The sequence below is a fragment of the Panthera leo genome, chromosome D1 (genome assembly GCF_018350215.1).
Source record: "Panthera leo isolate Ple1 chromosome D1, P.leo_Ple1_pat1.1, whole genome shotgun sequence".
Lineage (NCBI taxonomy): Eukaryota > Metazoa > Chordata > Mammalia > Carnivora > Felidae > Panthera > Panthera leo.
The window spans coordinates 88,654,753-88,673,998 of record NC_056688.1 but is presented as its reverse complement, the minus strand read 5'-3'; the positions used below and the strand labels follow the sequence as shown (position 1 = coordinate 88,673,998).

General features: G+C 42.4%; 2 protein-coding genes across 6 annotated transcripts in view; one reads left to right on the top strand and one right to left on the bottom strand.

Annotated features, from left to right (window-relative positions):
- Window positions 1-9,295, bottom strand: part of PDHX (pyruvate dehydrogenase complex component X) — a 71,058-nt gene extending 61,763 nt beyond the window's left edge. For 2 of the 5 annotated variants that reach the window (XM_042904700.1, XM_042904702.1), the window contains exon 1: window positions 9,076-9,295. In XM_042904700.1, the coding sequence (XP_042760634.1) occupies window positions 9,076-9,235 (160 nt within the window). In that variant the 5' untranslated portion in view covers window positions 9,236-9,295. Of the gene's footprint in view, window positions 1-5,615; window positions 5,926-8,483; window positions 8,731-9,075 lie in introns of those variants that run through there. The other 3 variants (XM_042904701.1, XM_042904703.1, XM_042904704.1) reach the window with 3 other exon arrangements.
- Window positions 9,154-19,246, top strand: part of LOC122199556 (APAF1 interacting protein) — a 24,153-nt gene continuing 14,060 nt past the window's right edge. Inside the window, exon 1 of the mRNA XM_042904705.1 lies at window positions 9,154-9,670. Coding sequence (XP_042760639.1) covers window positions 9,614-9,670 — 57 coding nt within the window. The 5' untranslated portion in view covers window positions 9,154-9,613. The remainder of the gene's footprint in view (window positions 9,671-19,246) is intronic.

The following is a 19,246-nucleotide window of genomic DNA, read 5'->3' as shown; positions in this document are numbered from 1 at the left end:
AGATTCACTGTTCCTCTCACATCTCAACCCTAAACACGAAGGTTTCCTTTCTACTCTTTCCTTCACCTAACCTGGCCTCATTCTCACAGCTACAATACACTAGCTCTTGATCTCTATTTTAACTGTAGTGTACGTTTGGAAACCAAATTCTCATTAAAATCAATAGTAAATGTGGGGGCACCTGGGTGGCTCAGTCGGTTAAGCTCTTGATCTCTGCTCAGGTCATGATCTCATGGTTTGTGGGTTTGACCCCCGTGTCCAGCTCTGTGCTGACAGTGCAGAGCTTGCTTGGGATTGTCTCTCTCCTTTTCTCTGCCCCTCTCCCCGGCTTGTGCTCTCTCTCTCTCTCAAAATAAATAAATGACCATTTTTAAAAAATCATCAGCAAATGTTTGATCTTCAGTGGTGCTGTCATAACATTCACTACCAAAGCTAAGGAGCAAATCAGGCTCTCAGTAAATGCCTCCTGAGCTCCCATTATCCTAGTCCTAGACCAATATAAGACCAGAATCTTGACCTCCAAAGGATTACAGTTTAAATGGGAAGTCAAGATATATACACAAGTACTAGAGGGTAGTAGATAAAAATGCTCTAAGAGTACTAAAGAGCAATGAAAGCTGAGACTTGGGCTGATCAAGAAAGGAAAAAAAAAAATCTGCTATGGCTATTATCAAAAAAATCAAAAACAAAACCAAAAAAAAACAAAAAACAAAAAAAAAAACCAACCAACCAAACAAAAACCCCATCCTAACAAATAAAACCCCCAGAAAACAAGTGTCAGCAAGATGTGGAGAAATTAGAATCCTTGTGCACTGTTGGGGAGAAAGTAAAATAGTGCAGCTGTTATGGAAACCCATAGGATTCCTCAAAAAATTAAACAGAAGTATTACCATTTTCTCCAGGCCTCCTATGTTTGGGTATACACCCAAAAGAACTGAGAGCAGGGGCTGGAACAGATACTGTACACCCATATTCACAGGAGCAATATTCACAGCAGCCAAAAGGTGAAAACAACCCAAATGTACATCGACAGATGACTGGATAAACAAAATGTGCTATAGAACTACAATGAAATATGATTCAACCTTAAAAAAAGAATGAAATTGGAATACAGGCAACAGGACAGATGAAACCTGAAGCCACTATGCTATTAGCTAAATACAAAAAGACAAACGATGTAGGATTCCAGTTGCATGAGATACTCTGAACAGGCACATTCATAGTGATAGAAAGAAGGTGGTCACCTGGGCCTGGGGAGAGAAAGGAAAGGGGAGATTTTGTTTAGGGGACACAGGGTTTCAGTTTGGGAAGATGAAAAAAGTTCTAGAGATAAAGACCATGGCGATGGTTGCACAACAATGTGGACGTATTTAATGCCATGGAACTGAACACATAAAAATAATTAAAATGGTGAATTTTATGTATATTTTACTACAATATATATATTTTTTTAATTTAAAAACTTTGTGCTAGGTAAAAAAAACAAAGTGAGAAAATGAGCAGACATTCCAGGTGAGGAGAGCATCACATCCATAGAAGGAGGCGGGAATTACAGTTCAGAGTGCCTGGAGAGTGGAACAGAATGAACATAAAAAGTGGGCATGTAAGTTAAAAACGTACGTTACAGCACTATTATAGCTTAACTTGAATACCTCGTTAATGGGGTTGACGTTATTTAAACTGCAATGGAAAACTATGAAAGAATTTTTGAGCAAGAGAAATACCACAACTAAAAACTGAACTTGTTTGCAGTTCCACATAAACAGCTGACCTTCACAAATCTGCAATTTACAGAAAAAAATAACACTGCACAGTTGCTTTGACAGGGTCGCAACTATAAATCTCGCAGAAAAATTAAAATAGAGGGGCTTCAAGTACCAAAAAAGCTACCCATGAATGTGTTACCTGTTCTCCTTTACTCACTGAGACCGCTTGGCCTGAGAGACTGAAAAGGCACCTAGGACCTTCCATTAGATCTTCAAATGTCTGGCCTCCATTCTAAAAGTGGTAGAGAGAAACGGGAGGCATTTCTGGAAGATCATTTCATGGCAGAGGAGTGGAGTGAAGAAAGGAGAAAGACAAGGACACCTGTTTGTTCATTCACTTGTTTATTCAACAAATATTTATTCAGAGCCTACCAAGTATTAGGTGTTCTTCTAGGGGCTGGAGATATCAAAAGTGAAAACGGACAAAAATTCCTGCTTTCATGGAGTTTTCATTCTAAAGAGGGGAGACAGAAAATAAACATGACGTGTCTGGTGGTGATAAGAAATAAGAAAAGAAAGGCAGGTAAGGGAATACAGTGACAGTGGAAGAACTATTTTATCAGTTGATCAGAGGCCTCCTTTGATAAAATGAGCAGAGCTGAATGGAAGCCATGCAAGTATCTGATGGAAGAGCCTTCTAAACAGAGGAAACAGCAAGCACAAAGAATGAGCAGAGAGTATGCTTGTTGCTATGTTCCAAACACACAGAGAAAGCCGGCGCACGGGAGTGGAGTGAGAAAGTGAGGAGGTACGCGGTCCGCTGAAGTCAGGGAACGGAGGGTTCCTACCATAGGGGGCCTTGTAAACCACAGTCAGAACTTCAGATCTCAGACTGAGTTTAATAAGAAGCCTTGGAGGGTTTGCAGCAGAGAACTGGCATGATCTAATTTATAATTTAAAAGCACTGTGAAAGCTGCATGGAGAACAGTCTGTACTGGGCCAAGGGTAATGGTAGGGATACCTACTGGGACACTCGCAATAATCTAGAGCAGAGATCATGGTAGCTTAGACCATGCTAGTTGGTGAGGAGTGGTCAGATTACATCTCAAAGGTAGAGCCAACAGGAATTTCTGATAGACTAGATGTGCCATACGAAAGGAGTCAGGGATGACTCTAATTGTGATACAAGTGAAATAACAAAAATCAAAATTAGATGCCACAACTCCAAAAACAAAATCTTTCTACCTGTATAAAGTGCCCAAACAGCCTCATAAACTATATAGACTCTATTCCTATCCAGTTGTTCAAACGTATACAGAAAAATCCCACTAAACATCAGGTCAGTTACACAGACCCTGTGCTTACTCTTGTGCAAGGCACTGGCCTCAGGACACAACCCAGAGAACTTATACTTGCTCTTTTCCCCTCTCTTAGCATGAGAGCCACCATATTTATAAACAATACAGTACTTGGTATTTCAGTGCTCACCTAAAGTACAAAGTGAGATGACTGAAGGGTGTGAGGCAGGAGGGGATGGGAGAGATCTCCCATCTGCCCTTCTGAATCTACCCCTCGACTTTCCCCAGACCACTGTGCGTGCCTCAACAACACGCTTCCTTGTGCCTTGAACCCACCGGGGTTCAGCCACAGGGCAGTAGAAGCAGGAGATGAAGGGAGAGTAGTGGAGAGGGGGGTGGTCAAGGTATTTACTTCCCCAGCTCCCTCCCCGTGTAGCCACCTGGGCTGGTTAGATCCTTCAACTGAAGGACACACCTCCATCACAGGATCCTCCCCACAGGCTCCCTCCTTTCCAGCTCTAGCAACTGCTCCCTTCCCATGCCTCTTCACGATGCCACTCAGAACCTTGCTCTAAATAGCCCCGCAGCACAGCACCACCTCTACACCCGGAATTCACAAAAAGTAGTCACCTAGTAAACTCTCCTCAAATTACCCATTTTTACGGTGCCATCTATTCCCTGCAGGACCCTACAGAAGATTTAGGAGAATAGCATTTAAGTAATTAGAAAAATTTCAACCCGCAGAAGAGGTCACTCTATTTGAAGAAATAGTTCAAACCAAGATTTCCAAATAACTGGCTTTATATAAATGTATTCGCTAGCCATTTATTTATAATGGGAACCCCTATACAAAAACATTCACTTCTTGTTCTCAGATATGGTAAATATCCTTGCAAAATAGCATTATTTTCTGTAGGAAATGACAGACATGTTTATGGAAATAGGCTGGAGACTAACTGGTGTTTATAGATAAATTACAGGGAGATCCACAAGTTTCCTGAAACTACATAGAAAATTTTGCACGTACACATTTTTCTGAAGAAGTGGTATAACTTTTATCAGTTTTCAAACAGACTTGTGTCTCCCCTAAAACCTAGCACTAGTACAATCCCAAGGAAGTTCTCCTGAAATGTGCCAACCTTAATTCTTCCCTAAAATTTTTCATGTAATACAAGAAAGCCCTTGATTGCAGCAAAGTATTGAGCAGGTCACTAGCTATAGTAAATGTACTGCTTACCAAGTACAAAAATAAATAAAATAAAATAAAATAAAATAAAATAAAATAAAATAAAATAAAATAAAATAAAATAAAATAAAATAAAATGAAATAAAATAAAATAAAATAAAATAAAATCACCATTCCCTCCATTTTGTTTACAGAATCTGCTAATTCTTTCATACACTTAGTATCCAATGGTGCATCTGTAAGGAAGCTGGCCAGAATTGTAGGTACTCCATGGCTATGGAAATACTTCCTGAGTGGGAGAAACTGAACACGACAGAAGAGGTTTCAGCTTGCAATACTGGTCTTCTTGCTATTAAATTATAAAATTAAAATTCTACCTAAATCCATTTATTTTGCAATCTTGGAACAGGACAAAAAGAAATCATTACTTAAGAGTCTAGCAAAAAAATGGACACATGCAAAAGTTTGGGGATTTACACATTGGCTGTAAAAGGCAAATGAAGGTCAAGACATTAACAATTAGGCACACTCGAGGACAGTTGATCCTTGAACAACATGAGTTTGAAATTTACAGGTCCACTTACATGCAGATTTTTTAAAAATAAATATATTGGGAAAATTTTTGGAGATCTGCAACAATTTGAAAGAACTCACAAACCACATAGCCTAGAAGTACCAAAACATTTAAGAAAAAGTTATGTATATAAGAATACAGTTGATGATACGTATAACACACAAAATATGTGTTCATTGACTATTTATGTTATTGGTAAGGCTTCTGGTCAACAGCAGGCTATTAGTACTTAAGTTTTGGGGCAATCAAAATTATACATGGATTGTCCACTGCGTTGGTGGGAGGGGTCAATGCTTCTAACCTCCATGTTGTTCGAGGGGCAACTGTGTATCAATTAGAAACTTGCAGATAGGAAGACATTAACATATACTCTAACTCTTAAAGGGTTCTGCCACCCTTTATACAGTCAGTCTAGAATTGTAACTGTTAAACTGTTCTAAAAAAATGATATCACGACTGTCACTGAAATACTATTTCGCAATGTAGATATTACTAAAATAGGTCTCACTTCACTTAAAAAAAAAAAAAAGTGCAGGTGTTCACATGGTGAACACAGCTTCAGCATGCTGACACGTTCTGTTGATGGCTACGGCCAGGCCACCACCTGACACTGAGGTAGACTGTGGTTAAGGAAAAAGGTTCTGGTGTCAGAAGCAGAGCCGGGTTGAAATTGGAGTTCTATCACCAGAGCACAGCATGAGCCACTGAGAGTATTAAGTGACTTAAGTCATGTAAAGTGCTGACAAGGGTGCATGGTACATAGTAAGCTCTCAGTGCTACTTGTTCTTCTCAAACCCACTTCCCCGACTCCTTTCTTGCTGGAAGAGACCCAATTTTGTTCAATCGTGTACCTTCTTGTGAACACGTGCTCCGAGTTAGTGACCTCATTGCCCAGTGTGTTAGTCCATTTGGACAGCTGTCATAAAATACTTGAGGCAGATGGCTTATAAACAACATTTATTTCTCACAGTTCTGGAGGCTGGAAGTGCAAGATCATGATGCTGGCAGATGTGATATGGTGGCTGATGAGGGTCCACTTCCTAATTCATAGATGGCACTAAGCATGGGACACATGTCATTGCTCATAAAAACGTTGCCAACAAACACCATTTAAGGAAACCAATACTCCAAGTATGACTCCCATGGACAGAGTTTAAGATCCTGGATTAGATGTATGAAAAGAGAAATTATTCAGTAAGTGTACTTAATTCCTATAGTCTATAGGTTACCAAATAGTTGTTTAGTTTTATGAAATTACAATTTCTAACAAGCTCAGAGAAAAACAAGCCAACACCATGTAATTCATGCTTTGTAAAATAAATAGTTCAAGGACCACCACCTGTATTTACCACGACAAACAAAAACCTGTATGTGGAAAGTTACGAGACAAATTTTAGCTCTGTATATTAGAAAATAAAAAAACCCAAGATTTCCAAATAACTTAAAGCTACCCAACAACACTGTCAGCTACTGAGGTAGGCAGAATAACAACCCTGCCTCCCACCCCCCACTCCTCCAAGATGTCTCACATCCTAACATCCAGAACCTGCAAATACATTATGTTACATGGCAAGGGAGCATTAAGCTTGAAGAAGGAATTAAGGTTGTTAAACAGCTCATGTTGAGATGGGGAAAGAATCCTGGTGGCCCAATATAATCACCAGAGTCCTTATACATGAAGGAAGGAGGAGCTGGGAAACTTAGCTTTCATGAGATATAGCGATCTCCCTCTTACAGATGATGTTCAGGCCGAGTGAGCCAAGTTGTTCATGGTGTGCAGGGGAGTAGGTAAAATGTCATGATGCATCTGGGGCGCCTGGGTGGCTCAGTCGGTCAAGCGTCCGACTTCGGCTCAGGTCATGCATGATCTCGCGGTCCGTGGGTTCGAGCCCTGCGTCGGGCTCTGTGCTGACAGCTCAGAGCCTGGAGCCTGTTTCAGATTCTGTGTCTCCCTCTTTCTCTGACCCTCCCCTGTTCATGCTCTCTTCTCCCTCTGTCTCAAAAATAAATAAATGTTAAAAAAATTTAAAAAAAAAAGTCATGATGCATCAGATAAGGACTGCCTAAGTGAGTTTCCAGAGGCAGAAGTCCTTAAACTGGTTCTAAAGAAAACCCCTGAAACTGCATGCACCTTTCTGTCTGTAACCACCTATGTTCCTTTTTCTGTAGAGAGAGTCTAAAGCATTCAAAGATTCTCTAAAGAATCTGTTTTCCGGGGCACTTGGTTGGCTCAGTCGGTTAAACGTCCAATTCTTGGTTTTGGCTCAAGTCATGATCTCACAGTTTGTGAGTTCAAGCCCCGCATCAGCCTCTGTGCTGACAGCACACAGCCTGCTTGGGATTCTGTCTCCCTCTCTCTTGACCTGACCTTGCTCTTTATCTCTCTCTCTCTCAAAAATAAATAAACAAACATTAAAAAAACAAAAAAAAAGAATGTTTTGCAAACAAGGTTAAGAAACAGTATGGAGTTTCCTCAAAAAGTTAAAAATAGAACTACCCCACAATCCAGCAACTGCACTACTAAGTATTTACCGAAAGGATACAAAAATACAGATCTGGAGGGGCATATGCACCCTTATGTTTATCACAGCATTATCAGCAATAGCCAAATTATGGAAAGAGCCCAAATGTCCATCAACTGATGAATGGATAAAGTGTGTGTGTGTGCGCACACACACGCGCACGCGCGCGCACACACACACACACACACACACACACACACACACACTGGAATATTACTCGGCCCTCAAAAAGAATGAAATCTTGCCATTTGCAACAACATGGATAGAGCGAGAGAGTATTATGTTAAGCGAAATAAGTCAGAGAAAGACAAATACCGTAAGATTTCATTCATGTGGAATTTAAGAATCAAAACAGATGAACACATGGGAAGAAAAAAAAGGGAGAGAGGGAAGCATATCATAAAAGACTCTTAACTATACAGAACAAACTGAGGGTTGATGGAGGGAGGAGGGTGGGGGATGAGCAAAACGGGTGACGGGCATCAAGGAGGGCGCTTGTTATGAGGAGCACTGGGTACTAAATATAAGTGATAAATCATGAAATTCTATGCCTGAAACCAGGATTACACTTTATATTAACTAACTAGAATTTAAATAAAAATTTGAAAGAAAACAAAAGGATACCTTCCTAAATTATTTGCAACACTGAGATTTTACTATGTCATGATTTTCTAAGGTAGTGAGTCTTAAAGTGTAGCCCAGCAAACACCACCATAAAATATCAAAACTTGAGCTCCATCCCAGACAGAATATCTGGGAGCTACAGGAAAGTTCAATATTTCACAAAATGGAGAAAGGGAAAACAGGGAATTCTATACACAGTTAAAAAAAACCACTACACCAAGAGGTATTTTATGAAATATTCAACTGAAGAAACTGAAATAAATTGTTCCCATTACCAAAGCTTAAAATCTCAGTGTACTCATCTTTACCGTGTGACTCTGTAACTTTTTTTTTTTTCTGAGTCTCAGGTAGCTCAGAATATGTAAGCATTGCCTACTACCCCTAATTTTTTATATCAAAATTCATAGTGTGAAGTGCCAGATGATTGGCAGGTAATACATCACACTCAAAAAATGTTAGCCATATCCCCCCACCCTCATGTAAAGAAAAATAATACCCAGCATACTATATTACGTCCTGTTAAATACTAAAAGAATTATGTTAATTCTGTTAATGTCATTACTTAATGCCTACTTTCTGTAATAACTTCTTGGTATGATTCCCCTCCTAATATTCCACTCTTTCAAGCGCATGTTTTGCTTAAAACATTCTTCTCGACCTATGTCTGTGATGTCATAGGTATTTACAAATTAAGTCTCTTGCTTGTCGTCGCGCGGGGCAACCCGAGAGGCCTGGAAGAAAAGATCTCCCAATAAAGAGGGGCCAAGAGAATGAATAAGAATGGCTACCAGTGGCTTTTGAATCTCAGCAAGCTTCGACACCCTGACAGCTTTAGGGGAACCTGAGACTGGGAAGTGGCTTGAAAGAAAGGCGTTTAGGACCTCTCTCCGCGCGTCACAAATAACCCAAATTCCAAGGCAAGGTCACAGAGAAGCCACACTAACCAGGGGCCCAGGAATGGAGTCAAGTTCTCCCAACTCCCAAGAAAAACCCTTCGCGGCATGCATGCACTAGGCCAAGTCAGCGGACCTCTCCCCGAGAAAAGGCCTTAGGAACCGGGAGCCGCGGGCACTTCCACACCCAGATGGGCCTTGAATCCAAAAGCCCCTGACCCAGGCCCATTACTCAGCTACACGGAGAAGCCGAGCGAGCCCCGACCACTCACCCCGCAGCCACTGCGTGCTGTGAAGCCATCTCCAACTAGCTCCGCGACCGAAAGACCATCCGGAAGCGCCCCTCACCAGCCCCAGTCTTCGGCAGCCGCCGGAGCCCAAGAGGTAGCGTAGCACCCGAGGGTCACAGCCCAGCCTCCAGGAGGCCGCCATCTTCCCGGCCTTGTCGCGGGCTGCCCGCAGCACCGCCTGATCGCCCAGTCATCAAGACCCTCCCAGGCCCCGCCTCTTGTCACGTTGGCCACACCCCCTGGCTCCAGTGGTGCGCGTGAGTCTCGGAATCAAGAGGTTCTCCTAGTCCCGCCTCCAACCTCGTTGGCCCCGCCCCTCAGCCCGGAGGCCGCCCCTCTGGATCTCCTGTCCGCGAGGCCCTCCAAGACCCGCCTTCCGCCTTTTGGACCCGCCCCCGAGCTGCCCTCAGCGCCGCCCGATTGCAGCGGTGGTCACGCCACAGGCTGCTCTTAGCCCAGACCAACCTCGGTCCCGAAGCCGCTCAAAGATAGGAGGCCGTGGGTTCCCCTCATCAGGGCCATGTCGGGCTGTCACGCTCCGGAGGGAGACTGCTGCTCGCAGCGCTGCGGCGCTAAGGTAGGGGCGGGGCCGCGGGTGCCCTGTTTGCCCGGACTTGAGGCACAGGTGGCGTGCGGCGGCGGGAGCGGGGCGCCGACCTGGGGGGCCTGGTACCGGTGTGGACGCCACCCCCGCTACCCGCCGCCCTGGCTCCGCAGGCCGATTCGAGGCCACGGCAGTCGCCGTTCCCGAGGCTGGGCTCCCGATGACGGGCGCTGGGCGCCAAACGCTGAAAAAGGGAAAATAACGGAGGAGAGCGCTGCGCATCTTGAGTGTGTTTTGAAACAACTTACCGGGAATACAGGGCAAACGAGGCAACAGGAGGCACTGGAGTGGAAATGGAGCTAAGACTGCCCTCGAGCTTATTTTCTGCGCCCTGGCAATCAGCCCGACGTTTGGCAGGCAGTAGGCGCTCGGGAGACGGTGGCCAAACCGAGGCTGTGCTTCAGTAGCCCCCACTTTCCCTCTCGGCCTGCCTCAGTTTAGAGTGATTATGGGATGATCATCCTTGAGCAGAAGTCAAAGGAAAATCCACCCTCGGGCTGCATCTGCTTTTCATTCACTGGGTATACACCCCAACAGCTTTATGGAATACCTGTGTGCCCAGGGATACAGCGAGGATTAAGACAAATGGCCTGCGGTCTGGAGGAAAACTAGAGGAGTAAACAATTACAATACAATGAGAGAACCCCTGCTTAAGAGGCAGGGATAGCCCCCTAAAATTAGCCCCCTTATTCCTCCTGTTCTTTCTGAGGACTGACTGAAGGTCCCAGTTAAAAAAGTCGTAACGTGGGAGATCTTATTGCGAAATACTTGTCAATCTTGTGGGAATACTCCCACAGCTTAGCAAAAGCTAAGCAAAGACAGCTTAGCAAAGACAACTGTGAGGATGGAATGCTGGACAGGAAAAATTGGATAGAAAGGGGGAAGACGTTGGATACAGGTCAGATAGCTAGGCAGGCGTGCGTGGAAACGGCAGAATCTCTAAGATGTTTCAATAGCATGTTCATGCCACCAGTAAGTGAATCTTGGTGAAATATTATCTAAAGGAGCATCAAAGAGAGCCTTTTTCAAGGGATCTGAGAATAAACAAGACCTCTCAAACCAAACGTGGCCAACAGACAGCTGGGCCAACAGCTGTGGTCTTCACATTGTTCATAAGAAATATCAGCCAACCTTTCAAAATGCAGAGCACTTCAGGCTTCTGTTAAAACTTTGGTACATCTGATGGCATGGAGCTTGTATTCCTTCATGGGATCTGGGTTGAGCTGACTAGTGAGTACCACCTAAATGTGCTTGCCAGGTTACAGAGCTCCCCTACCCACAACAGATTTGCATATGCACTTAAATAAACCACGTCCAGTAAGCTTCATTCGGTCCGTGAGCCACCAGTTCGTAAGCTCTGATATAGGACTTTTCTTAATGTAGGAGATGTGATCTTAATTCACAGTGTTTATTGGGCAAAGCACTATCCTGGTAGGTATATATCAAGAGCATGTTCCCTACTTTGTAGGGCGCTAAGCTTAGCTGGGAAATAAACCAAGAACTACTTCTATTTTTTAATTTTACCTTACACATCATAGTGTCCTATATATGTCAACCCTGAATAAATACTTGTTCTTTGCTGTTATTATAACACAAGGCCTTTCAATACCCTTCCCTTGACCTCATCAGTTCTGTACATCTTTACCCCTCCCCTCCACCCTAGCAACGCATTCCCATGGCCATACCCTTCCCTGCTCCACCACTGCCCCTTCACCTCACACCTTTTTGGGGTGAAGGACTTTTCTTTTTTTACTCCGACACTTCTCTCTGTGTAGCCCCCATCATAGGATCTATCATACTGGATTACAAATAATTGCCTTTACTTAAATGCCTCCCACACAGACCCCCAAGGGATGGGCTTTGAGGGAGTGTCCCTCAACTACACACATTTGTGTCTCTACAAATATTATTGTGTCCTACTGCAGCTGGCTCCTGGACACCTCCTGGGAGCCCCCCCCCCCCTCCCCCAGGAGCTTCCCTTCACATTACCTGAAGTGACTATCCTCAGACCTCACCATCTCCTCTCATTCTTTCCCCCAAACCTGCTTTGAAGGTGACTTCGCCTCCAGAAACACAAAGAAAATGAAGCTGTTAGTTGTGAACATCTTAACTTCGATTTCTTCCTGTTCCCACCTACATTATAATGTTAAGATTAAGAACAAGACATCTAGAATTTGACTGCCAGCGAAAATCTTGGTTCTGCCAGTTGCCACGTGGGCAGTTTTGGATGCATTAATCTTTTTTTTTCTTTCTTTTATTTTTTTTTTTATAGAGAGAGAGCAAGTGAATGGGGGAGGGACAGACAGAGAGAGGGAGACAGAATATGAAGCAGGCTCCACGGGGACTGAATCCCACAAACCTGGCATCATGACCTGAGTCAAAATCAAGAATTGGACCTCCAACCAACTGAGCCACCCAAGTGCCTCAATCTTTCTTAGCATAATATAGCTATTATAAGGATTAAGTTGTATATATAAGCTTTTAGAATACTACCTGGCATAAAATAAGTATTCAATAAATATTAACTATGTTTGTTATTAATCGTATTATTACATATCTTCCTTACTTTTCTTCTTCCTCCTAAGATAAATATTTCCCTGGTCTAATTCCAGCTGCTCTGTCTCCACAAAGATTGACCTATTAGGCTTTTGCTTTCCTGTGGTGCTAATCTCTCCCCATTCCCTAATTTTACCTTTTAGCATGAAAGGAAAACTGGTTATTTCCGAGTTTCCTTTACATGCTAAAACTCTGTTAACCAGTTTTCCCTTCGGTTTCCCCATCTGGCCCTTCATAGCCACACTATTGAAAGAGTCTTTAGAATTCTCTGCCTCTAAGTTTTATTCACTTCTTAACCCACTAAGATCTGGCTTCCACACCCAACCCATTAAAACAATTCGTACTTAAGGTTGACCTAATTTACAAAGATAGTTGGCCTAGCAAAAGCCCAAAGTGAACCCATCGTTTTTGTGATTGCACCGAGCTGCATTCCTAGAGAAAATTACATAACTGCACTGAGCGGCCTCACTTCATATTCAAGATTTCAACCCCAAATTGACCCTTAACACTGCCCAACAACCATCCCATGTTTCCCCGGTATTTTACTGTCCCAGTCCCTGAGAGGACTAGTTTATAACTTTTATTATCTTTTCAAGCCTCTCATACCCCGCCCCCACATCGTTCCTCAGCTGATGGCTTTGTTTATACTTAAGAAAATAGAAGACACCGGCTATGAACTTACTTGCCTTCCTAGCACAAAACCTAGCGACCTGCTGAAACGGGAACCCATCTTCTCATTTTTCAAGATGGCGGAAGCCCAATCTCTCCTCTTGTGCACAGGATCTGCCTCCCCTCTCACATTCAGAAGTTGTTCCTGTCCCTCTCCCTGTCTCTCTTACTGTGAATCAGCCCCCTCTCGGCCAGACTGTTCTCATCAGCATGGCTTCCAAGGCCCTGCGTGACCTGGCCCCTGCAAGTTCATCCGCCTCTCTCAGCACTTTCCTTGTCAGCACTCTGCTCCGGCCACCTGGCCTTCTTTCCATCAAATGTGTTAAGCACTGTCTCACTCCAGGGCCTTTACATCTGCTGTCTTCTCTGCCTGGAGTGCTTGCCGCACCCCAGACAAACCTTGTATGTGCAAGCACATTCATTTATTACACACTGGGTTGTTTGTTTGTTTTTCACATTCTGGCTTTAGATTGTCAAGTGCTCAGAGAGGCTTTCCTTAACCACCTTATTCAAAATCAATCTCTGCTACGTTTCTCTTAAGTTGCTTGTTTCCTTCTTCCTACTTATTTAAAAAAAATATTTTTTTAATGTTTATATATTTTTGACAGAGAGCATGAGCGGGGGAGGGGCAGAGAGAGAGAGAGACCTAGAATCTGAAGCAGGCTCCAGACTCTGAGCTGTCAGCACAGAGCCCGACGCGGGGCTTGAACTCAGAGTGGAGATCCCGACCTGAGCCAAAGTTGGACGCTCAACAGACTGAGCCACCCAGGCGCCCCTCCTTCTTCCTACTTATTATAATTTATTCCTCTCTTTGCTCTTTTAAAACTACCCCCAGAATGTAAATTTCTTTAGGGCAGGGACTTTGTCAAGTGTTAGTGGCTGAATTGCCAGGAAATGCTTGGCATGCTCCCACCATCCTTCATTGAGACTTGACTCACCCTTCCCTCCTCTGTGAAGCTTTGCCTGACTCCTGCTCCCTCCCACCACTAGCTTCTTCCTCCCACCGGTAAGTGGCTTCCTTGGACTGCCCTGTATTATGTATTGCTTTGTCCTTTCATAACTTCTATACTAGATTGTAAGCTTCTTGAGGGCAAGGGTTTTAGCTTCCTCCTATTCATTTCTTCAGGGCCTGCAGAAGTTTGCCAAATGAATGAATGAGAAGACTCTATAATAAAAAACGAAAGGACAGGTACATAGAGCAAATGCTGTGACATGGGATTAGAGGAAGGAGCGATCACTTCCTGCTGGGATGATGGCAGAAGGAATCACAGGGGAAGCGCGATAGGGGGCCTGGTGTTAACGCTGATAAGCAGGAGCCTGACAGCTAGAGTCGCAATAATTGAAAATCCACCACGAGCAATAACAGTGCAAAGAAAAAAAAAGACGCACTTGGTTAGAAAGAAAATATGTCTTAGTTAACTAGTGCTCTCCATAGCAAGTACCCCAAAACTTGGGCTTAAAACCCAAACACTGACTGTCTCGCAGAGTTTGAGGATTAGGAGTCTAGGGGAGTTTGGCTCAAGGTTCTGGCTCAGGGTCTCTCCTAAGGTGGCAGACAAACTGTCCCCTGGAGCTACTGTCATCTCGAGGCCTGATTGCAGCTGGAGCTGCAGGCATGCCACAGTGTCGTTGGCGGGCCTCCATTTCTCACTGATTATTGTCCATACACCTCCAATTCTTCACCACACGGCCTTCTGTGTAGGCTGAGTACCCTCTCCATGTAGCCGCTGGCTTGCTCCCCCAGAGAGCAACCAAGACAGAAGCCATAGTGTCTTTATATCCTAATCTCAGAAGTGACACGCTGTCACTTCCCCTGTCCTACTGTAGTCCGTTGGCCACGCAGCCCTAGTACGATGTGAGAAGGGCCTACACCGCCGGGGTGTGAATACCAGGAGGCAGAGATCACAAAGAGCCATCCTGGAGGCTGACTACAACTAAGTTGAATAGAACTGAGAGATTTGTATCAAAATGGCCTGAAAGAAAATGGGCGAAAAGTAAAATTGGGGCAAGAAAGCAGAAGGACTTAAATAACAGACCAAGGAGGTGCACCTGAGCATTAAGTGATTGGAGGGATGGGGTGCAGTGATCAAAGCAGTATATTCTTTTAGTGCTCATGGGAGAGAGGAGGGTAAGCTAGAGAAGAGGGAGAGAAAGGAGACATTGTAGGCAAGGAGACCAAATAGGGACAGGTAACCTTATTCCTCCCCAAATGAGTCCTTGAAAGAGTTTTTACTCAACTGTTGCAAAATAAGAAAATAAGGACAATCAAAAAGTGAATTTCACAAAATTAACACATTCGGTTTAAAGGACAACCTTTTATTTTGAGCTGAACCTTCCTACTCTTTTCTTTATGTTAAAAATGTACTTTTTGGGGGTCGCCTGGGTGGATCAGTTGGTTAAGTGTCCAACTCTTGGTTTCGACTCAGGTTATGATCTCTTGGTTTTGTGAGTTCAAGCACTGCATCGGGCTCTGTGCTGGCATTGCGGAGCCTGCTTGGGATTCTCTCTCTCCCTCTTTCTCTCTCTGCCCCTCCTCCACTCACACTCTCTGTCTCTCTCAAAATAAATAAACTTAAAAAAAATTAAATAAAATTTTAAAATATACTTTCTTTTTTGAAAAAGGTGATAGTAGATGGTTAAATGTAATTACCGTTATAACTTGGCAACCTTATGTCAGTCCCTAAAATTTAAACTACAACAGCAACAACAAACCCTGGTTTAAAAAAAATTTTTTTTTAACGTTTATTTATTTTTGAGAGACAGAGGAAGACAGGGCGTGAGTCAGGGAGTGACAGAGAGAAAGGGAGACACAATCCAAATCGGGCTCCAGGCTCTGAGCTGTCAGCACAGAGCCTGATGTGAGGCTCGAACCCACAAACGGTGAGACCGTGACTGGAGCCAAAGTCAGACTCTCAACCGACTGAGCCACCCAGGCGCCCCTGCGAACTCTGGTTTTAAAAATCAGAAGTCTGGAAATCACTGATCCAGATTATTAGCATAAGGAAACTGATACCCAGAAAGGGTCACGGACTTGCCTTAGGGCATTCAGCTAGTTGGGGGTCAAAGCTGAAGCAAGCCTCCACGCCTTCTCATTTCTTCCAGTCAGTGCCTAACTGGTGTGAAAAAGAGTTTGTAAGTGTGGTGAAAGTGGAAGGGAGAAATAGGGTCAGTGGAGGTAAAGTTGCAAAGAAAGCCAGTACGCACGGAGAGGAGAATGAGATGTGCAGAGAGAAACAAAGCCCAGAGACTGAAAAAATGCCGACAACTTGGCCGTGTCTGAATCCAGTCCCTCCCTTGGGCCAGTGTCAAGAATTTTGAAAGACTGAAATGAGCAGAAAAGATCACTAGGTGTCATGGGCTATCTTTGAGCTATTGTGCAACTCTGTAATTGTAGAATCCTGACAGTAATGCAGATGATTACTGACCCTAGAAATGCAGGCTGCATTCTGGACATTCAGTTGGTTGCTGCCTGGTGGATATTGTCCAGTTTTTCCTCATTTATAAATCCAGAATTCCTAATTACTTATATGGGTGATGTTTTGCCTTCTCTTTGGACACAGCAGTATCATGTTTCTGCTTCCCTCACTAGCTGATGGGTTAAATAATATATTTGACATGTGTTTATTTTATATTTGAGAGTCCCCAGGCAAACCTCTGTCCAAGCAGTACCTCTCTTATGCTTCAATTGAAAGAAAAGGTGGGGGAGGGGAGTAGAATCCTTGTTGGCTGTGAGCAAGTATTTCAGTGACAGTGAAACTGATTTCCATAAAATAACGGGACTGAAAAATCAGAAAAATTAAGTATTGCTTCAAAAACTTTTTAGGCTTTAATGTTTTTGCTATATACAAAATACTGTTAAATGTTTCTCCCTCACACTATAGGACCTCTACTGTCAGAAGTTGATTGCAATCTATCTTCAGTTATGTCTTTCAAAATTCTTACAAACCCAGACATAATAGTAACAGATAAGTAATATTATTGACATTCAGGGGAGAAGTAAATATTAACTAAGCTTCTTGTCAATTCTTAGTGAAATATACATTCTGATACTTACTTTCTTACCATTCTGAACAATTTAGATGATTGCATTTTTACCAAATATATCTGTTAGTTCCCACTGCTACAATTTCCTAAAATTGAAATTTTGTGGGTATGAACAAATGAATGAAACTTTATTAACAGGAACGGCCTTATCATGGTTATCACTGTAGTATGAAGCTGGCTAGTTGCTACAATAACTCAGGACTGGAAGACAAAAGGGAAAAGGGGAGACCCATAATAACAGACTATTTTCTGTAATGTTTGCAACTTTCTATGCAAATGGATGGTTTCAAGGATTGGAAAACTGTAGGAGTTTTCTCCTTATCTGTTCTTTAATATATAATTAAAATATCATTTGTATCACTAAAAAAGAAAATGGCAAATTATACAAGGCATGGATAATTCTGGCTAGATTTTGTAGGGACAGATATAAGGAAAACCAACACAGCTTTATTATTAGTTTTAATTCCAGAATTTTTAACACTTTAAATGGGAGGGAGGTAAAACTTCCAATTATAAAATAAATAAGTCATAGGGATGAAAAGTACAGCATAGGGAATATAGTCAATAATGTAATAACACTGTATGGTGACAGATGGTAACTGCATTTACTGTGGTGAGCATTGCCTAAATTGTCAGAGTTTATTGTACATTGAAAAAACTAATACAACATCGAAAAAAATGGGAGGGAAACTAACATTGTCACACATTGTCCTGGATGCTTTATCTCCATTTTTTTCTCATTTTTAAAAAAACTTACTCACTCCATACCTGGAAGCCTGTAGCACTGTATCTCTTTTTAATCCTCATAATATTCTCATTTTGTAGATTAGTAAACCGAAACCCGTAGTCATATAAGCAATAAATAGTGTAACGAAGGTTTGACTTTATGTCCGTTAACTCCTAAGCCTGTGTTGAGTCAGAACTTTAAAAAATTTTAACATTCCCATGTTCTTAATTTTACATTTTGAAGTCTACTCCATCAAACTATTATTTATGATAAAATACAAAGCGTATGTAAAATATTAACAGTGAATCGGGGAAAACACTATAATTTCAGAAAGCCAGTGAAGTAGCTAAAAATTTGGTGTGCTCAAGAGTCAGCCCTCTCTGGGCCCAAAGGTATTTCTCCCCTTTATCCAGTGCCAAGATTTATACAGGCAAGCTTCCCAGCTGTGCTTTTGTGCACAGAGGGTCTATTTCTTGTTTACCCTTACCTGGGGGGTATAACCTCTTATCTGGTTTCAAGCCTATGGAGGGATTTTCTATTAGGCACCCCATTCTGAGCACACCCTAGGGTTTATTTCGTGTTTCTGACAGCTTGCATAGCTATCAAAATTGAAGGTCAAGCTCACCAGAAATCTGCAAATACCTTCAGGGAAATGGCTTCAGAGCTTCCCTCCGGGGTAGACTCACTCTGGTTTCTTTTTTTTTTAACAACTATTTTTTTTTTTTTTGATGTTTATTTATTTTGAGAGAGAGAGTGAGCTTGCACAAGCAGGAGAGGGGCAGAGAGGGGAGAGAGAATCCCAGGCAGGCTCCCCGCTGTCAGTACACAGCCCAATGTGGGGCTCAATTTCACGAATCATGAGATCGTGACCTGAGCCGAAATCAAGAGTTGGATGCTTAACTGACTGAGCCACCCAGGAGCCTCCACCCTGGTTTCTTTTATGGCCACTGTGAAGCCTTCTTTACTTTTTTGCTAGCTTAGCAATTTAATTTGAAATTTTGTTTTAAACTTTATTCAGGAAGAAAAAATTACTCAACATTTTCAGTTGTTTTCAAGGTAAAAGTTAGATTTCATACTGCCAGAAATGGAATTCATTGCATTTTTCATTATTGTTTTGGGTTTTATTAACTTTAACTTTAAAAAATGGGGAAACATCATATTTTTTTATTCCTAAAGAAGTAATCATTAGACTTAATAAAAATAAGCTCTTACTTTAACTAGATTTATTGTGCTGATCACTTACAATATATACAGATACCTACTCTTTATGTTATCCACTTGAAACTAATATAATGCTATATGTCAATTATACTTCAATAAAAATACATGAATAAAAGCTCTATGTTCATCCCAACATATATACATTTGTTCCTATACACACATATCTTCATACAAATGGGCCCAGAAAGTATTACTTGTGATTGCTTCTGAGTGAGTCCTTTCTATGTTTTTTTCTTGACTTTATATTCCATAGTGAGTATATATTGATTTTGTAATAAGCAAAAACAATGTAATCACTATGGAAAAAAGACATTTTAGAATGAAAATAAAAT